The sequence below is a fragment of the Balaenoptera ricei genome, chromosome 20, assembly GCF_028023285.1.
Source record: "Balaenoptera ricei isolate mBalRic1 chromosome 20, mBalRic1.hap2, whole genome shotgun sequence".
In the NCBI taxonomy this organism is placed as follows: Eukaryota; Metazoa; Chordata; class Mammalia; order Artiodactyla; family Balaenopteridae; genus Balaenoptera; species Balaenoptera ricei.
The window spans coordinates 18,153,720-18,171,247 of record NC_082658.1 but is presented as its reverse complement, the minus strand read 5'-3'; the positions used below and the strand labels follow the sequence as shown (position 1 = coordinate 18,171,247).

General features: G+C 57.3%; 1 protein-coding gene across 6 annotated transcripts in view; it reads left to right on the top strand.

Annotated features, from left to right (window-relative positions):
* SRCIN1 (SRC kinase signaling inhibitor 1) overlaps positions 1 to 17,528 on the top strand; it is a 68,088-nt gene that overhangs the window by 37,476 nt on the left and 13,084 nt on the right. For all 6 annotated transcript variants that reach the window (XR_009499598.1, XR_009499597.1, XM_059907677.1 and 3 more), the window contains exons 6-19: positions 2,132 to 2,327; positions 2,961 to 3,159; positions 3,610 to 3,703; positions 4,210 to 5,075; positions 6,147 to 6,239; positions 6,486 to 6,529; positions 6,822 to 7,009; positions 8,151 to 8,326; positions 13,371 to 13,501; positions 13,597 to 13,744; positions 14,085 to 14,331; positions 14,781 to 15,015; positions 16,627 to 16,781; positions 17,068 to 17,220. Coding sequence is in view for 4 of the 6 variants with exons in the window: in XM_059907677.1 (XP_059763660.1) it covers positions 2,132 to 2,327; positions 2,961 to 3,159; positions 3,610 to 3,703; positions 4,210 to 5,075; positions 6,147 to 6,239; positions 6,486 to 6,529; positions 6,822 to 7,009; positions 8,151 to 8,326; positions 13,371 to 13,501; positions 13,597 to 13,744; positions 14,085 to 14,331; positions 14,781 to 15,015; positions 16,627 to 16,781; positions 17,068 to 17,220 (2,925 nt within the window). In the remaining 2 variants the exon portion in view is untranslated. The remainder of the gene's footprint in view (positions 1 to 2,131; positions 2,328 to 2,960; positions 3,160 to 3,609; positions 3,704 to 4,209; positions 5,076 to 6,146; positions 6,240 to 6,485; positions 6,530 to 6,821; positions 7,010 to 8,150; positions 8,327 to 13,370; positions 13,502 to 13,596; positions 13,745 to 14,084; positions 14,332 to 14,780; positions 15,016 to 16,626; positions 16,782 to 17,067; positions 17,221 to 17,528) is intronic.

Below are 17,528 nucleotides of genomic sequence, written 5' to 3'. Positions count from 1 at the left end.
CTGGAGAGACATGCTAATGGGCTTTCTCTCTTCTCAAGAGGGTTTTCTACAAAGGCTGTGAGAATGGAAAGGTGCCCAGGAGGCCAGGATGGAAACAGGAACTGGTGGGGCAGGGAATGTGGGCATCTCTTCTCGCAGGGTTCCCTGGGCTGCCTTCTCAGTCCCTAGGATCCCTGCCCCTCCTTCATTCTGGCCCCTGTTCCATCTTCTTATTGGTAACTGACTTGTGCCCCCCAGGCACTGTGGCCACCCCCTACTCTTCATCCCTGCTAGCTGCCTCATTTTGCCTGAATTCTGTAGCCCCTCATCCATACTAGCCTGGCAACCACTGACCTTCCAGTTGCCTGGCAACCTCATGACCACCAGACCAGGCCTGGTTCCCCACACTGGGAAGAGAGAAGGGCGTAGGCCGGCACTGGTGATCAGCCTAGAACTGAGCTGCAGGGTCCAAAGTCTGGGCACAGGCATCCCCCCAGTGGTTCCAGTTGCTACGCTGCCTCCCTCCTCCCCAGAACCATGCCCACCCGCTGGTCAAGGCATTGTGCTTGAGGCTGGATGCCCGCTAATGTCCCCAAATCTGACCTGCTCTATCTCCAAGCCCTTGAGGACACTTTGGGGACAGCTGGGCACACTGTCCATCAGAGGAAGATGCTCTCTCTTTTCGAGAGTGCTAATCCGACTAAAACATTAAATTGAGTTAATATGAAGATGGAGATTAATTAGGGGTTAATCAGGACTTGGGGATGGAGGGAGCTGAGGAGGAGAATAAATAATTCCTTTTTAGAGATACTTTTACTGTTTTTTAAAAAATGATAAAAATGATACATTCTGATTGTGCAAAGTTCACCCGGCAGAGAAATGTATAAAGTAGAAAGGGAATGCTCTGTCTCAACCCCAAGATAACCAATGTTAATGGTTTTGAATGATTTGTTGCTGTTGAAGATAGGCAATTTATTTTATAGAAAAATACAATTGGGCAACATGATTTTTTTCTTGATAACATGTATATGTGTGATACATCTAATATATATATAATGTTACATAACAGGGAATGATGTAGATCTGATTCAGTATCTTTCTCCCTTAAATAGATGGGTTTCTGACAGCAACCAGGTTTGAGGGGAGGGGCTGGGGCAGACTGACAGGAGCTGTGGCCCTGAGTGACAGCCCCAGCTTTCAGCCAAAAGTAGGCTCTTGATATGCAATTGAAATCAGGGTGTCCCCTCTCCCAAGGAGAGAGTAATCAAGCTGTCCCTGGGGCAGGGAATGGTCACTGGGTGACACCCTTCCCTAGCTCCAGCCAGATATCACCCTCAGCTGTGGCTTCAGGGCAAGGGGCTGCTATGTTGGTACTGGAGGAGGCTTTTCTGGGAGGCTAGCCAGGCAGGTTGGCTGTGTGGCAGCATGTGCCATGCAGGGAGGGGCTGAGGCCTGGCACTTATGCCATGTGCTCGTGTGGGCTGAGCATGTGCACTGCATGTACTAGGCAGGTAGTCTGTGTGAAACTGGGGTCCACTTGGCTTTGGGAGGTTTGGGGTGGTTCTCCCAGTCACTCTAAGTCCAGGACATTGTTCCCAGCTCTGTGAGGGCCCATACCTCCCAGAGCTGGGATCCTGGGGTCCCCAGCTCTCTGCTTTCTCCCTGCTTCCCGCCCCCACCCCAACCCTCTGAACTCCACGAAGGATAAGTTCATCGCTCGCGCATCCGCCGCTTAATTAATGTCTGGAACTAATGCCCCAATTTGCTCAACGATTCTGCTGCTCACCTCGGTGACAAATTTGTGTTGTTGTTCTTTGGAAGCTTAAAATAGCAGGCGTGCCCATGGCTCCCGCTCAGATGGTTTCTTGTCTGGCTTCCCAGGGTGCCTGAGTCCTTTGCCCACTGCTTACCTGCTGGGTGTCCTGGGGAGGCCAAGGCCCCAAGAGGTTGGGGGACTCTCCTGCAGCCACACAGCGAGTCTGGAATCCAGGAGACCCTCCCGTGTGTGTGTGTGTGTGTGTGTGTGTGTGTGTGTGTGTGTGTGTCGCTGGCTGGCTGGCTGGCTGGCTGGGGCTCCCTGAGCCTGGATGGGGGCAGTGGGCAGAGAGAAGGGGTCATTCCTGGTTCCTCTTGCCCCGCCCTGCCCCTGCAGACCCGCAGCTCGCGCCACACTCAGGGAGCCCAGCCTGGGCTGGCAGACCAGGCGGCCAAGCTGTCATACGCCTCGGCTGAGTCACTGGAGACCATGTCGGAGGCGGAGCTGCCCCTGGGCTTCAGTAGGATGAACCGCTTCCGACAGAGCCTGCCCCTCTCCCGCTCAACCAGCCAGACCAAGCTGCGCTCACCAGGTACTGCTGCCCATCTTCCCTCCAGGCTACTGGCTCCTCCCTCTGCTCTGCTCACCCTGGAGCCCTCTCCATCCCCTTCATCACTCCCTCTCTCCTCAACCATCTTTCTAGTAAGCCTCTGGCTCCCTTCCCCCATACCCATCTTCCCCCCCCCTACCCCCAGCAATCTCCTCCCCACAAGGCCTATCCCTCCTCTGCGGCTCCCTTCCCAACTTTCCTCCACTTCTCTCTTCCCTCACTTCTCTCTCCCTCAGCAGCCCCTGCCCTGTCCCTCTCTCTCCAAGCCTCCTCTCTCCCTTAGGCTTCTCTCTCACCCCCTTCAGCAGCCCCCCTTTCCTTCATCCCCTCCCTTCTCACCTCTCTCCCCCTCAGCAACCACTCACTCTCGGTTTCTGCCCCACCTGCTCCTGCCCCCAATTCCATTTCCTCGTCCAGACTCCAACCTGCCTGGGGTCGAGGAGGTGCCTTAAGGGGCCGGCAGCATGAGGAGTGCCTGGGTGCACCTGCACTCCGGGGCGGCATCCGGCCTCAGACCCTGCCTCTGCGGGACCAGCGCGGCTCCCCAAGGCTCCCCGGGCCGCCGGCGTGGTGGTGATAGCCGCCCTGACAGCGAGGGCGGCGTCTCCTTCGCAGGGGTGCTGTTCCTGCAGTTCGGGGAGGAGACTCGGCGCGTGCACATCACGCACGAGGTCAGCAGCCTGGACACGCTGCACGCACTCATCGCGCACATGTTCCCGCAGAAGCTCACCATGGGCATGCTGAAGTCGCCCAACACAGCCATCCTCATCAAGGACGAGGCTCGCAACGTCTTCTACGAGTTGGAGGACGTCCGGTGGGCGTGGCCCCGGGGGGGGGATGGGGTGGGCCTCCCCAGACTCCTCCTCTGAGGGGGGTTCGACGCCGCAGGTCATTCCCCAGCCGCCTCCTGACCTAACCTCAGCCCTTCCCCTCTCCTCCCGGAGCCCTACCGGCCCGCCCCCTTCTTCGGTCATCCCGGCCCCACTCCCTCCCTTTAAATCATCCACCCCTGCTGATTGGCCTTGGCTTGAGCTAACCTGAAAATGGCTCGTGAGGCCGAGAAGGTGTACGGGGTGGAAGCTGCTGAGTGTGTGTGTGTTGGTGGCAGGCAGCCCGAGGCACGAGATCCACTGAGCAAGGAGTTAGGAAGGGCTTGGGGCTCGTGGCCCTTCTTGGCCACCCCTCTTCCGTGTGCCTGGAGTAGCTTCCCCTCCTCATCACAGGGCTGGGGGATGGTGACCCTCTGCACCCCTCCCTCCCCCAGGGACATCCAGGACCGCAGTATTATCAAGATCTATAGGAAGGAGCCACTGTACGCCGCTTTCCCTGGCTCACACCTCACCAACGGGGACCTCCGGGTATGGCTGGGGAGGCCCAGGGCATTGGGGAGGCTGGGCAGATGGGGTCCAGGAGCACAGAGTCTAGTCACTTGTCACCAGGGACAGCTCTGGAGAAGGGAATGTGGAGGCTGAAGCAGAGGGTGGCCTCCCTTAATTGTGGAGTCAGGGAGGAGTCCTTCCCCTCACCTGCCACTTTCCCCTCCTGTCCGATCAGATTTCTCGAACCCGCCTCTAAATATACTAGGAGACCTCTCTCAGGAACCACCCCTCACCTTTTCGCTTCCCATCCCCCACCATAGGGTGGGCTGGGGTCGCTCCTCTGGTGCCTCTCCCTCCACCACTTCTTCCTCCGTGCTGGGAGCCCTGAAGGGAAAGGGGCCCAAGATGCAGCAGGCGGGTGGGAAGGCAGAGAACAGAAGGGACTTCCTAAGCGTCAGGGGGGAGCTGCTGGCTCCTCAAGTAAGAAGCAAGGGATCCCCCTTTGTGACCAGCCCTGTGGGGTTCGGGGGCTGTCTTCTGCACAGAGAGAGATGGTGTATGCGTCGCGGGAGTCGTCGCCCACGCGGCGCCTCAACAACCTGTCGCCGGCGCCGCACCTGGCCTCCGGTTCGCCGCCGCCGGGGCTACCGTCGGGGTTGCCGTCGGGGTTGCCTTCGGGCTCGCCGTCGCGCTCGCGCCTCTCGTACGCCGGGGGGCGCCCGCCCTCCTACGCCGGCAGCCCCGTGCACCACGCGGCCGAGCGGCTGGGAAGCGCCCCCGCCGCCCCGGGCGTTAGCCCGAGCCCCAGCGCCATCCTGGAGCGGCGCGACGTGAAGCCGGATGAGGACCTGGCGGGCAAGGCGGGCGGCATGGTGCTGGTGAAGGGCGAGGGCCTCTACGCCGACCCCTACGGGCTGCTCCACGAGGGCCGCCTGAGCCTGGCCGCGGCCGCCGGCGACCCATTCGCCTACCCGGGCGCCGGTGGCCTGTACAAGCGCGGCTCGGTGCGCTCACTCAGCACCTACTCGGCCGCCGCGCTGCAGTCCGACCTGGAGGACTCGCTGTACAAGGCGGCGGCCGGAGGCGGCCCGCTCTACGGCGACGGCTACGGCTTCCGCCTGCCGCCCTCGTCGCCGCAGAAGCTGGCCGACGTGGCTGCGCCCCCCGGGGGCCCCCCGCCGCCGCACAGCCCCTACTCGGGGCCGCCCAGCCGCGGCTCGCCGGTGCGCCAGTCCTTCCGCAAGGACTCAGGCTCCTCGTCGGTCTTCGCCGAGAGCCCCGGAGGCAAGACCCGCAGCACCGGGGGCTCCTCGACGGCTGGAGCCCCCCCTCCCGAGCTCTTCCCCGGGCCTGGGGAGCGCCCGCTCGTTGGGTTCGGGCCGCCTGTGCCAGCCAAGGACACGGAGACCAGGTGAGGGACGCTGGCGAGGCCCGGGGCTGCGCGGGTGGGGTGGGGAGAGGGGGCACGGCAGAGTCCGTGGCAGATTGTGTCCTGGACTCTGAGACCCGGGAATCCCTGTAGACCCGGAGTAGCCTTGAGGGGTCGCCAGAGTATCTTGGCCGTGGCAGGGAAGGCACTGGAAAGACGTTTCGTCTGCAAGGCCTGAGAGCTGGACGAGAGGGCCCCAGACAAGGACCCTGGAGACCTGGGTTTGCATCCGGTCCCTGAGCCTCAGTTTCCCCAACTAAAACTGAGGCTGAAGTAGAACTCTTCATTTAGTGCCTTTCCTGCTCAGACACAGAATGTGCCGCCATGAGAGCTGTCCAGCACAGGGCCGGCTGAAGTCCACTGGGGAGGGGGTGCTGGTAAGAAGTGGGGATGGGGAGAGAGGCACATTTCTTTAAGTAGCCTCCGAGCTGGGGAACTCTTGCCCATCATTCAGCTCCCTGCTAAGGGTGCAAGGCTGGAGGAAGTAACCAGGGCACTGAGCTGCCCCCCTCTGCCCTCAAGCAGCACTGCTAAGAGATGAGAAGAAACGATCCATTCACACAGCTTTCTTGTGGCCTGTGTGCCAGGCACTGCACTGGCCACTGTTTATGCCAAGCTGAGCAAACACGGTTCCTGCCCTGCCTAGTGACGGAGACACAGCAAAAAATACTTGTTCTTCCCTTGGGAGGGTGTACTCCTCAAGGCTGTTGGGGGCTCTGGGATGGCTTCAGAGAAGAGGGTAGGGAGGAGGGCATGCTGGCAGGGGGAATACATGTGCAGAGACCCAGAGTGGCCTGGTGGGGCCCATTAGGGAGCCAGTGATGAGAGATGAGTCTGGAGAGGGAGGGGGTGACTGTCAGATGGGGAAAGGCCTTTCCATTGTTGGGGGTAGGCTGTGGATCCTTAGGCAGTGGGACCCTTTGAATTGTCTGTGTGCTGGTGGCTGGGGAGGGAATGGTATTTCCTCTAATTATCAATCTTAGGAATGGGGCGCTGGGCAGGAGGGACCCCATGCCCAGAGATGGGGTTGCTCAAAGCCACCGTCTTCCCCAGGGAGCGCATGGAGGCCATGGAGAAGCAAATTGCCAGCCTCACCGGCCTGGTGCAGAGCGCCCTACTGCGAGGTTCGGAGCCAGAGACCCCCAGGTGAGGTTCTTCTCCCAACACCACTGCCAAGGCATGTGGTTGGGCGAGAGGGAGGGAAAGCGAGCAGCAGGAGCCCTGGGCTCAGCTCAGCCAGTGTCTCATCATTTTGCCCTGGGTGAGTCGCTTCCCTTCTCTGGGACTCCGTCCTGAGATCAGGGGACTGGAGGAGTTTATGTTAAGGTCTCACCCAGCTTTGACAGTCTGGGGCCTGGACCCCCTGATGGCCATCTTTCCCCTGTGCCACAGTGAGAAGATCGAAGGCTCCAATGGAGCAGCCACCCCCTCAGCACGTGAGTGACCCTTCTCCCCTCCCCCACAGGTTCTTGCCCTCTCTGAGCCTCAGATGCCTAATCTGTAAAGTGGCTACATCACCAGGCTTCAATGGATAAATGAGTAGTCACCTTAGACCAAGATGCCTTCGCTCCGGCGCTTTGCTCCTCACAGAGGGCTGACCACTAGTTGGGGCAGGGAGCCAGAGCCACGTCTCTCTGTGGCTGCTGTGTGGGGTCAGGAGTGGGGAGGACTTTACCCCAGGCTCACGATTTCTTCCCTTTCTCCCATCCTCGTGGTCCCTGTCTGCAGCCTGCGGGTCAGGCAGCCGGAGCAGCGGGGCCACCCCAGTGTCCGGCCCTCCCCCGCCCTCGGCCAGCAGCACGCCTGCGGGGCAGCCCACTGCCATCAACCGTTTGCAGATGCAGCTACACCTGCGTGGCCTGCAGAACAGCACCAATGACCTGCGCAGCCAGCTTCAGCAATTGCGGAAGCTCCAGGTACCACCCTCTCCGGGGCGTCGCCCTGTACCCCGCTTCCTCAAACCCCGCCCCCTAAAACCCCGCCCCGCCAGAACCCGCCCACGAAACTCCTTCCCGCGAGTCTGCCCCATCCCGAGGCCCTCCGCCGCTCACTGGGCTGCTCTCAGAAACCCTCCTCGAACTCTCGCCACCTCGCTGAGTCTCTACTCCCTCACCACGCCCCCATCCCTCGCCCGGGTCCCCCTCACTGAGCCCTCTTGCCCCTTTCCTGAATCCTCACCGCTCTCTGGAAGCCCCAATCCACCTCACTGAGCCCCCTTCTCCTGTCAGTATCCCTCAGGGCAGTCCCTGTCCCTTCCTGCCCCGCATTCTCTACCCCCTCCCCTCCCTTGGGCGGAAGCCCTTCCCCCAGATCCCCTCAGCTCTCCCTTCCTGAGCCCGCACAGTCTTCCCGCGCCTGCCCCGCCTGGCAGATGGTCCCACCAGTCAGGAGCCTGGCATCGCTGTGCCCGCTCCTCGAGAGTATCCCAGGGCCCGTCAGGTGAGAATAATGAGTAGAGACAGGCTGGAGAGGGGGCAGAGAGTTGCCATCTGGGCAATGGGTAAGATCTCGCCCACCCCCACCTTTGCCCCAACTCGGCCTTAGAACTCGGTTTTCCCGGCCCAGCCACCGAAGCTCTATCAAACCCCAGTGCTTGAGTCCTTCATCGAAGCCATAGCCATGCAGCCGCAAGGTGGGCAGGGCCCTACGCAGGGCCACCCCTTGCCCCCCAAATATCCGCTACCCCGTTCTCCTGCCTCTATATTTCCCCAGACGAAACATTGTCCTCCGCCCCCCACCATCTTACCCCTTCGCTGCAGCTAACCGCCACGGCCATGCAGCTGCACCTTCTGCAGGACCCAACTTGGCACTCCTCCCTCCACTATCCCAGGCCGTTCTCCTCCTGCCTCTATTCTTCCGCAGAACTAAGCCCTCGGCCTGTGCCTCCCCACCATCCCACCCTTTCACTGCTGCTCACGGCCACAGCCGAGCATTGGTATCTTCCGTGGAGCTTGCCCCGCGTCGGGCTCTCCTCTGCCTGCCTCCTCCTAGCCCTCTCCCGGCTGCGCGCCTCCGTTCCCTCCCGCCCCTGTCCATCGGTCCGTCTGCGTCCCGCAGCTGCAGAACCTGGAGTCTTTGCGCGCGCTGCTGAAGGGCACGGAGGCGGAGCTGAGCATGCGCGTGTCGGAGGCGGCGCGGCGGCAGGAGGACCCGCTGCAGCGGCAGCGCACCCTAGTGGAGGAGGAGCGGCTGCGCTACCTCAACGACGAGGAGCTCATTACCCAGCAGCTCAAGTGAGGCTGGGCGCAGCTTTGGAGGGAGGGCTGGGGGTGCGGCCTGGGTGGCCGGCAACCTGGTTTCACGGGGAGGTGAAGCTCCCTTCCTTCTGAATCACAGGTGACGTTCTGAAGCCTGATTTCCTTCTCCTCTGTGGCCTGATTTCTCTGTGACCCACAAACCTTTGACCATCTGGCACAATTCCTGTTTTCTTTTTTTCTGGCTTGATGCCTGCTTTTGCTATGGTCTTGCTTCCTAATGGTCCACAGTCTGGTTTCCCCGTGGCCTGCAGCCTTACTCTCGTGCGTCCAGCTGCCCGATATCACTCTGCCCTCTGCCTGCTTTCATTCTGGCCTGTGACCCGTGCAAGCTGACCCTCGAGTATTCAGGTGGAGCTTTCAGGTGTGGCCAGCTTGGTCAGCTTGGTGCTGACCAGTCACAGTTGCCACCACTCCAAGTCTCTGATCTCTGAGACTAGGTATAGCCAAGGAGAACCCTCCTCCCGTCCTAGTGCAGCTGAAACAGGGCTCCAGGAATAGAGAACACCCCACCCCCAAATGCTTAGACATGGAAGGGTTAACAGAAGACAGTCCTCTGATCCAAATTTAGCAAATGGCTGTCTGGCCAAGATTCGATTGTCTGGCACCATTGAAGGGAGAAGCTGCCTGCCGCTGTCCATCCACTGAGTGAGCAGACCCAGCCCACTGCCGCCTTCCCTGGTCAGTCCCTGGGGTCTGAGACAGAGGCCCTGTTCCTCCATCTGGTCTCCCTCTTGGTGGTACAGGGCACAAGGGGCCTGAGGTCCAGCTCCAACACTGAGAGGCTGTTCGATCACGACAGTTTTTACCCTTCTCTGCACTTCAGCTTCCTCACCTGTGCCCAGTATTAAGATTTTCGCAATTCTTTCCAGAGAGGACTTGGATTCTACTGGTCAGCGACTCGGAGCCGGGGAGGCTGCTCAGAGGGGCCCAGCTTTCTCACCAAGGTCATAATTGGCTGTATCACTTGCAAGGCGCTACTTGAAAAGGGTCCCTGCTCCTCAGTCTTGGGCTCACAGCCTATAAGTACATGTGCTTTTCAGTGATGCACAGGGCAAAGATTCTCATGACCCCTTGTGGCTGAGATGAAATAAGGGGCCATCGCACTTGGAAATAAGCTGGTGGCAGCCACTGCATCACCCCTAGTGTGACAGCTGAGTGACAACTCTTGTCAGATCTCCAAGTAGACTGATGGCTGCCATCCCCCCTTACCCAGGGAATTCCATTTACCCAACTTTCCTGTCCCCTTTTTGCCCCTTTTTATCCAGCACAGAGGAGCGGGGTTGGAATTTTCAAAAGGAACTTTACTGAGACATTAAAGGAAAATAAAAGGAAATATAAAAGTACAGAGGCAGAAGGGATGAAAAGATGTATTTATGCTCCTGTCATATGAGTGTCTCTGTCCGCAGCTTCCTGGGGGCCTCAGTTCTCCAGGAGTACACAGACTCCCTACCCGCTGCCCTGTTATCAAACCCATTGCTCAGACTGCTCAGTTGAGAGAGCTTGGGGGCTGATATATGCTTCCGGCAGGATTCTCCATCTACTTCGAAAGGAGTTCCTGCCTTTTTTTGAGTGGGGCCTGGGCTGCACACCAGCGCTGCAGTGGCTTTGGCTTGGCCAGGGGGACGTCCCTGCCCAGCTCCCATAGCCTCCTGGCATTAAGTCAGCCAGCAGGCCCATTCTTACCCCTGCTCTGGCTGCAGCCCCTGTACCCTTGCTCTTGCTCGGCTTCACTCTGCCCCTTCCTTTTGCCCTGGCATCCTGCTGGAAGTAAAGGCTGATTCAGTGCTTCACTCAGCTTGGCTCACTCACCTGTCCTTCTAGCCAAGCACTTGAGCTCTGTTTAGACGTTGCCCTTAGGGAAAGCCTCTGCTGACTGAGACCTTTTGGCCTCCGGAGCATAATGTGACCCAACCCAGGACCAGCTTTGTAAGCATGTGACCTGTGTAATCGCACAGGGCCCCACACTTGTGAAGGCCCATGCTTGGTTTAATGCTCTGCTGTCACTATCTTGAAATTCTTAATTTCTAAACTAGGGGCAAAATCTTCATTTTGCTTTGGGACCCCCAAATTATATAGCTGGTTCTGTCCTGACCCTCACCTCTCAACTCCTCTAGAACTAAATCTGGGTCTGGAAAGCCCCACTACTTTCTGATCCCAGTGTCTAGACTTGGGATGGTCTGGACTCACTTGTAGAGCCTGCCCAGGTTATGGGCCCCCAAACTTTGGCAGATGGTATGATCAGAAAATCGAGGTGCTAATTGAGCCTAAGAGGGGCCTTGTCCCTTCTGCCTGAGAGTTGCAGTGTTATTTCCTCCTGAAGGCTTACCTGAGTGCTCTTTTAAATGAAGGTCCCTTCCTCTGCAGAGTGATGTTTGGGAGTGACCGTTTTACAAAACTGGCCCGCCCTGAGCCAGTCAGGTATCACACACATCAAAAGAGAGTTGTTCTTTCGCGTGTGGCGGAGTGAAGGCTGGGTGGGACAGTGGGTGGGTGTGGGGTGATGTTAGTCCAGTGTGGGAGGGAGATGCAGCAGAACCCAATGGCTGAAGTCAGACAGGAGTAGATCCTGCTTTGCCACAAAATAGTTGAGTGACCTTGGACAAGTTACTTAATCTCTCTGAGCCTCTTTTTGTTTTTTTTTAATGCCAAAGCCCATTGTTAGGGTAGCTTAGTTAGGGTAGCTAATTAATTAGTTAGGTTAGCTGCTGTAACAAATTGTATAATGGTTCAAAAGTAATCAATATACCTTTCTTTCTCATGGAACAGTATTGGTGGGTTAGCAGAATGGCTTTCCTCCATGCAGTCATTCAGGGACCCAGGCTAATGGAGGTTTTGCCATCTTCAATATGTGTCTTCCAAGATTATCCACAGGGTCATTGTCTTTCAACCAACAGGAAGGGGAAGTGAGCATGGAGGAGCTTACATGGGAGGTTTTTAGGGGCCAGGTCTGGAAGCAGCATGTACCCCTTCCACTCATATTCCATTCGCTAGACCTCAGTCGAATGGCCACTTCTACCTGCAAGGGAGGCTGGGAAATGTAGTCTAGTGTCTAAGCTACTGCTTGTCTGTGTGTAAACTGGAGGTAATAATGGTTCCCACTCGCAGGATTTGTTGTGAGGATTAAATAAGGTAAAGAAAGTGAGGAGATGAATGTGCACCTGGCAGGCCGTAAGCACTTAGTACAAGATAGCTCTTTAACTGGTAGTGCTGACTCACAGCATTTTGTCCTTGGCTCCAGTGTGATCTGTCTTTTCACCCGCTAGTTGGATGAAGATGTATAAAGCATGCTGATAAGATTTGCTGATGACACAGAGCTTTGAGGGGGAGCAAATCTGTTGGATGGTAGAACTGAGATTCAAAAGTTGTTCCTACATGGATTGTTGAGCTGAAATCCAACAGATGGGGTTTGACAGGAATGTATGTAGAGTCCCGCATGTGGGTCAGGGACATCAGTGACTCAAGTACACAACTGAGATGACCTACCTGGGCAGAGTTCCTTCTTTCACTTATTCATTCCTTCCATAATTATTTACCAGGCATTTATTCTGTTCCAGGCACCATGCCAGGTGCTGGAAATCAGAGATGAATCAGAAAGACATGGTGTCTGCCTGCCTAGAGTTGCTTAGCCCAGCAAACAGGAGCTCCAGGAAGGAAGCAGACCCCCAACCCCAAGCGTAGGGAAGGGGGGAGAGGTTGTAGGGAAGTGTAGGTGGGCGGGGGTGCGAAATGGAGTGTTCTAGGCAGAGGAAATGGCATTATAGAGGCCCAGGGAGAGCAGCACATACAAGGACCTCAGCAATTCTGGATGGTTCTAAACAGAAGCAAGCCAGACGAGGAGGACAGTGGATGTAGCTGGAGAGAAAATAAGAGCAGCTCCCAGGGACTGACCCCTTGCATTAGCTCATTTAATCCTCACAGTGGCCCCAGGAGGGAGGAACTCTTACCATCCCCATTTTTTTGGGTGAGGAAATTGAGACCTGGAGGCAGTCAGTAACTTGTCTAAGATCTCTGCTGGGTCGGGCAGAGCTGGGATTGGAATTTGGATCTGTCTGACTCCAGGGCCAAATTTTCAACTACTACCCTCATACCCTTCTTGGCTACATTGAAGAATTTGGATTTTAGCCTCAAAATGTTGGGATCCATTTCGGGTTCAAAACAGGTGGTGGTGACTTGGTGGTCTGATTTACATTTTAGAAATATGGAGGGTTTTAAAATGACACAAGGGCTTCCCTGGTGGTGCAGTGGTTAAGAATCTGCCTACCAATCCAGGGGACACAGGTTCCAGCCCTGGTCCGGGAAGATCCCACATGCCACGGAGCAACTAAGCCCGTGCGCCACAACTACTGAGCCCACGCACCACAACTACTGAAGCCTGCGCACCTAGAGCCTGTGCTCTGCAACAAGAGAAGCCACCTCAGTGAGAAGCCCGTGCACCGCCACTAAGAGTAGCCCCCGCTCGCCACAACTAGAGAAAGCCTGAGCGCACCAACGAAGACCCAATGCAGCCAAAAATAAATAAATAAATAAATTTAAAAAAAAGAAAAAAACCCCACAAGCTCAGCATAAACCATCTGAAAATTGAAAGCAGCTTTGTCATTGAGGAAAGAGGCTGAGCGTCTGAATCACTTGAGCAAAGGTAGATGGACGTGGCAGTGCCACCCTGAAAAAGAAGAGACTCTTTAGGAGCACATGCAACTGCCTCCAGTTCTCTGAAAAGCTGCCAATTTCTCTGCTGTGTCCTTGGCATAATCAGTATCAGAGGATGCAAGTTATCGGGAGGGAGATTTGGATTGATGTTGCTAAAGATCAGAACTTCAAAGAGGGGACCCAGGGCACCTGTTAGGGAGTGCCTCTGAAGTCTCATCTCTGAAGTTTGGCTTTCTGATTTCACTTGGGCTTGTGGCCTGGAGGATGGCTTTTAATTTTGATCTGATTGGTGGCCTGATTTCTTTCCAGCTGCCCAATTTCAGGGGGCTGGGCTGGGGCCAGAGGGGCTGAAAGGGTCTTTCTGTGGCTGCAGTGACCTGGAGAAGTCAGTGGAGAAGATCCAGAGGGACGTGTCCCACAACCACCGACTGGTGCCTGGGCCCGAGCTGGAAGAGAAGGCGCTGGTGCTGAAGCAGCTCGGGGAGACGCTGACTGAACTCAAGGGTGAGCCTGGGGGCACCCCTACCCCCACCCCACTGCCCATCCTCCCAATCCTCGGAGCTGCTCCCTCCCCAGCTCACTCCTTCCCTTCCCCTCAGCTCACTTCCCAGGCCTGCAGAGCAAGATGCGGGTAGTGCTGCGTGTGGAGGTGGAGGCAGTGAAGTTCCTGAAGGAGGAGCCACAGCGCCTGGATGGGCTACTCAAGCGCTGCCGTGGGGTCACAGACACGCTGGCCCAGATCCGAAGGTCATTCTATCCCTGAGTTCTTATCTCTGACCTCCAGTTTCCCAGTGGGGTCACACACTGAGCTAAATCGATAGGTCAACCTGACCCCTTATCCCAATTCCCACAAAGCTCACTGGTGTGCTGACTGGATCTGCACCTCAGCTCTGACCTGTGGCCCCGTGCATGTTGTAGGCTTGGCCCTCCCATTTGCCGGATGCAGTCACTCCTCCCCAGGCCCTTCCACTTGTCCTGCAAGATCCCAGAACCCTCCTCAAACCCCACCTCCCCCAGGCCAGGCTTCCCTCCCATGGGGCCACCACCCTGCAGGCCTCACAGCTGCTCCCAACTCTCCCAACCCCAGGCAAGTGGACGAAGGTGCGTGGCCACCCCCCAGCAACCTCCTGAATCAGTCCCCCAAGAAGGTGACAGCCGAGACTGACTTCAACAAGAGCTTAGACTTTGAAATGCCACCCCCCAGCCCTCCACTGAAGCTCCACGAGATGAGCGGGCCAACCGAGGGGGCCCCTCCGACCCCGAAGGCGGGCAACCCCACCAAAGGCCTGGACACTCCTGGCAAGAGAAGCGTGGACAAGGCTGTGTCTGTTGAGGTGCTGGGCCCGGCATGGGGGGGGCCAGAACTAGGCTCACACGTTCTCACCACCGTCCTAGATTGGCAAGTGCCAACACGTGGGGACTTGTTCCTGGGAGACGAGGAAGTCCGAGAAGCATATTGAGGGTGACATTAGTCCTGCTAGACAGAAAAGCATATTATAAACCTATGGTAATCAAGGCAGTGTGGTGTTAGCATAGGAGTAGATTATGTGCTCAGTGAAACAGAATAGAATGTCTAAAAGCAGGTCTAAGTTTATCCCAAGAGTAGTTTGTAATGAAGGTGGTATTCCGGACTCACAGGGAAAGCACGTAATACTCAAGGAGAAGCCCGAGGCTCGGCCCAAACGGGAGGCTTCCTTTCCATTCCTTGCATGGTGGCTGAGGCCCCAAAGGTCCAGGAGCAGGGCAGCCGCTTCAGTCCTGACTGTCGACCCCTCCTCTCAAGGCTGCCGAGTGGGACTGGGAGGAGAAGCGGGCAGCCCTGACCCAGTACAGCGCCAAGGACATCAACCGGCTTCTGGAGGAGACACAGGCAGAGCTGCTGAAGGCCATCCCTGACCTGGACTGTGGGAGCAAGGCCCACCCCGGCCCAGCCCCCACCCCTGACCACAAGCCCCCCAAGATGCCCCACAGCCAGAAGGCAACCCCCCGAACGGAGCCCAGTGGAAGGAGAGGCTCAGGTATGGGGGCAGGTAGGGGGCTGGCGAAGAGCCCAGAGGAGGGGAGCCCCAGCCTCGGGAGCTCTCAGGTTGATGGGGGAGGCGCTTGGGAGTGAGAATCTTTGTGGTCGGGCTGCCAGAGGAGGGAGGTGCTGGCCTGCCCCTCAGCCACGAAGGGAGACCCAGAAGGAGGGGATAGCACCGGACTCCATGCAGGGATTTTTCCCACTGCTCTGACTGCTGCTGAGAGGACCATGCAGGGAGGACGAGCAAGTCCAGGCAGAGGGTCATCCCCCTGCACGTTCTGACCCAGCGTGTGTGCCAGAAGCGAGGCTGTGCTGAGACGGGGTGCGGGTGCAGTGCTGAGCTATACGGACGGGGTTCCTGGGCTCCCTGAGCCTGTGAGAAGCCCGAACCAGAAATGGCAATTGTCATTCACGCATTTATTCATTCCTGCCACATATATTTGTTAAGCACCCACTATGTGCTAGGTGCTGGGGATAAGGAGATAAGGCTGCTTTCAAAGAGCTTAAAATTTCGTGGGAGAATAATACTAACATCTGTGTTTATCAAGCACTTACTATGCGGCAAGAACTGCTCCAAATGCTTTCTATGTATCAATCCTTATAATTTTACAACAATCCCAGGAGGCAGATATAGTAATTATTTCCATTTTACAGATGAGGACACTAAGGCTCAGTGTGGTTAAGTAATCTGTCCCAGGCCATACCTCGTGTGTAAACCAGAAACAGGATTCAGGTGCTAAATGCTGTCCTAGAGGAGGCCCTGGAAGGGCAGGAAGGGCTTCCCATGGAAGGGGACTTTCCATTGGAGTCTTGCATTTCCCTGGCTAGTGAAAGAGGGCATTCCAGGGAGAAACAGCACATACAAATGCCTGGAGGTGTGTGTTTGGTGTTGCCCAGCTGGGTCCAGACCAGGGAGTAGTAAGCAGAGCTGAAGCTGAAAGGTTGGCAGGCACAGAGGGTGCTGGGCCAAGAAATTTGAACATGGTTTGGGGTCATGGGGAATCACTGGGGGATCAAAGGCAGAGGAATGTCAGGCTTGAGTGACTTTTCTGAAGGTTGCCCAGGAAGCAGCCCCCACCCCAGGAAGAATTGGGGGAAAGGAGAGCCTGGTGGGTGGGGTCAGACTCTCAGAATAGTATAACCACTCTCTCTTGATGGAGAAAGGATGAAGATCTGTGCAGGGCAGGGCTGAGGGCCGGGCAAGAAAGGGATGGATTAGAGCAGCGATTCTCAGACTTGAATGTGCACGTGAAATCACCCGGGGATCTGCTAGAACGTGGATTCTGATTCAGCAGCTCTGGGTGGGGCCTGAGCTTCTGCATTTCTAACAAGCTCCCAGGTGCTGCCAATGCTGTTGTTCCACGGGCCACACTTTGAGTAGCAAGGCGTGAGAGTGCTGTAAGGGGAGGAGCAACAGGGCTTGGGGTTGGATTGCACGGGGAGGTAGGAGAGAAGGAGGAGGGGGCCTGTGTCCTTTCCCCTGAGCGTTCCTCTCCCTTCCTCCCTGGAGGAGGAAGCCAGGTTTATCCTAACCCTGGAGTCAGATGTGGCGCACAGACTCCAGGGTTACAAGTCCCCTGACCCCCAGTCCCTTGGCTGCCCGCAGATGAGCTGACAGTGCCCCGATACCGCACGGAGAAGCCCTCCAAGTCGCCCCCGCCGCCCCCTCCCCGCCGGAGCTTCCCCTCCTCCCATGGCCTGACCACCACGCGCACTGGAGAGGTCGTGGTCACCAGCAAGAAGGACTCGGCCTTCATCAAGGTACCGCCACCGCTTGGGTAGGGGTCAGGGGGCTGAGTTGGGGGCATGCCTGAGATGACCTCTGGAGACTCTCTGGGGTGGTCCCCTCTCTCAGAGGAAGTGGAAGGAAAGGAAGGAGGCTGGCCAGTGGTGACTCTACTTCTGGCTTGGGCTTCCTCCATGGGAAGGGGCCGTCCCGGCAGATGAGGAGCTGGGGCAGGTGGGAGATGGTCTGGAAGTGATAGGGCCTAGGAGGTGAGCTGGAGGGGGCCAGGGCCTGGTCTTGATGGGGACCGGGCCCTTGCAGAAGGCCGAGTCTGAGGAGCTGGAGGTGCAGAAGCCCCAAGTGAAGCTGCGCCGAGCCGTGTCCGAGGTGGCCCGCCCGGCCTCCACACCCCCCATCATGGCCTCTGCCATCAAGGATGAGGACGATGAGGACCGCATCATCGCAGAGCTGGAGGTGGGTCAGGGGCGCACCTGGCCCCTGAGGCATCAGCCAGGCCCCCTCCCTTTCCCTGTCAAGCTGACCCCAGGGTGAGGTGCCCGGACTAGGACAGGGGACTGGATTCTTGGCTCCCCACTGAGGCTGGTTCAGGATCCTGTCCTTCTTGCCTCAGTTTCTTCTCCACTGTAAAGTGGGGGAGGGGGTCTAAAGCCCCTCCCTGCATGTTTGAGTTTTTTACTTTAGTGTCTGAGACGCCGTGCAACTGCCCTGACACCTCCTGTGCTCTGAGACCCCCATCCCCTAGTGTTCTGAGAACAGAAGCT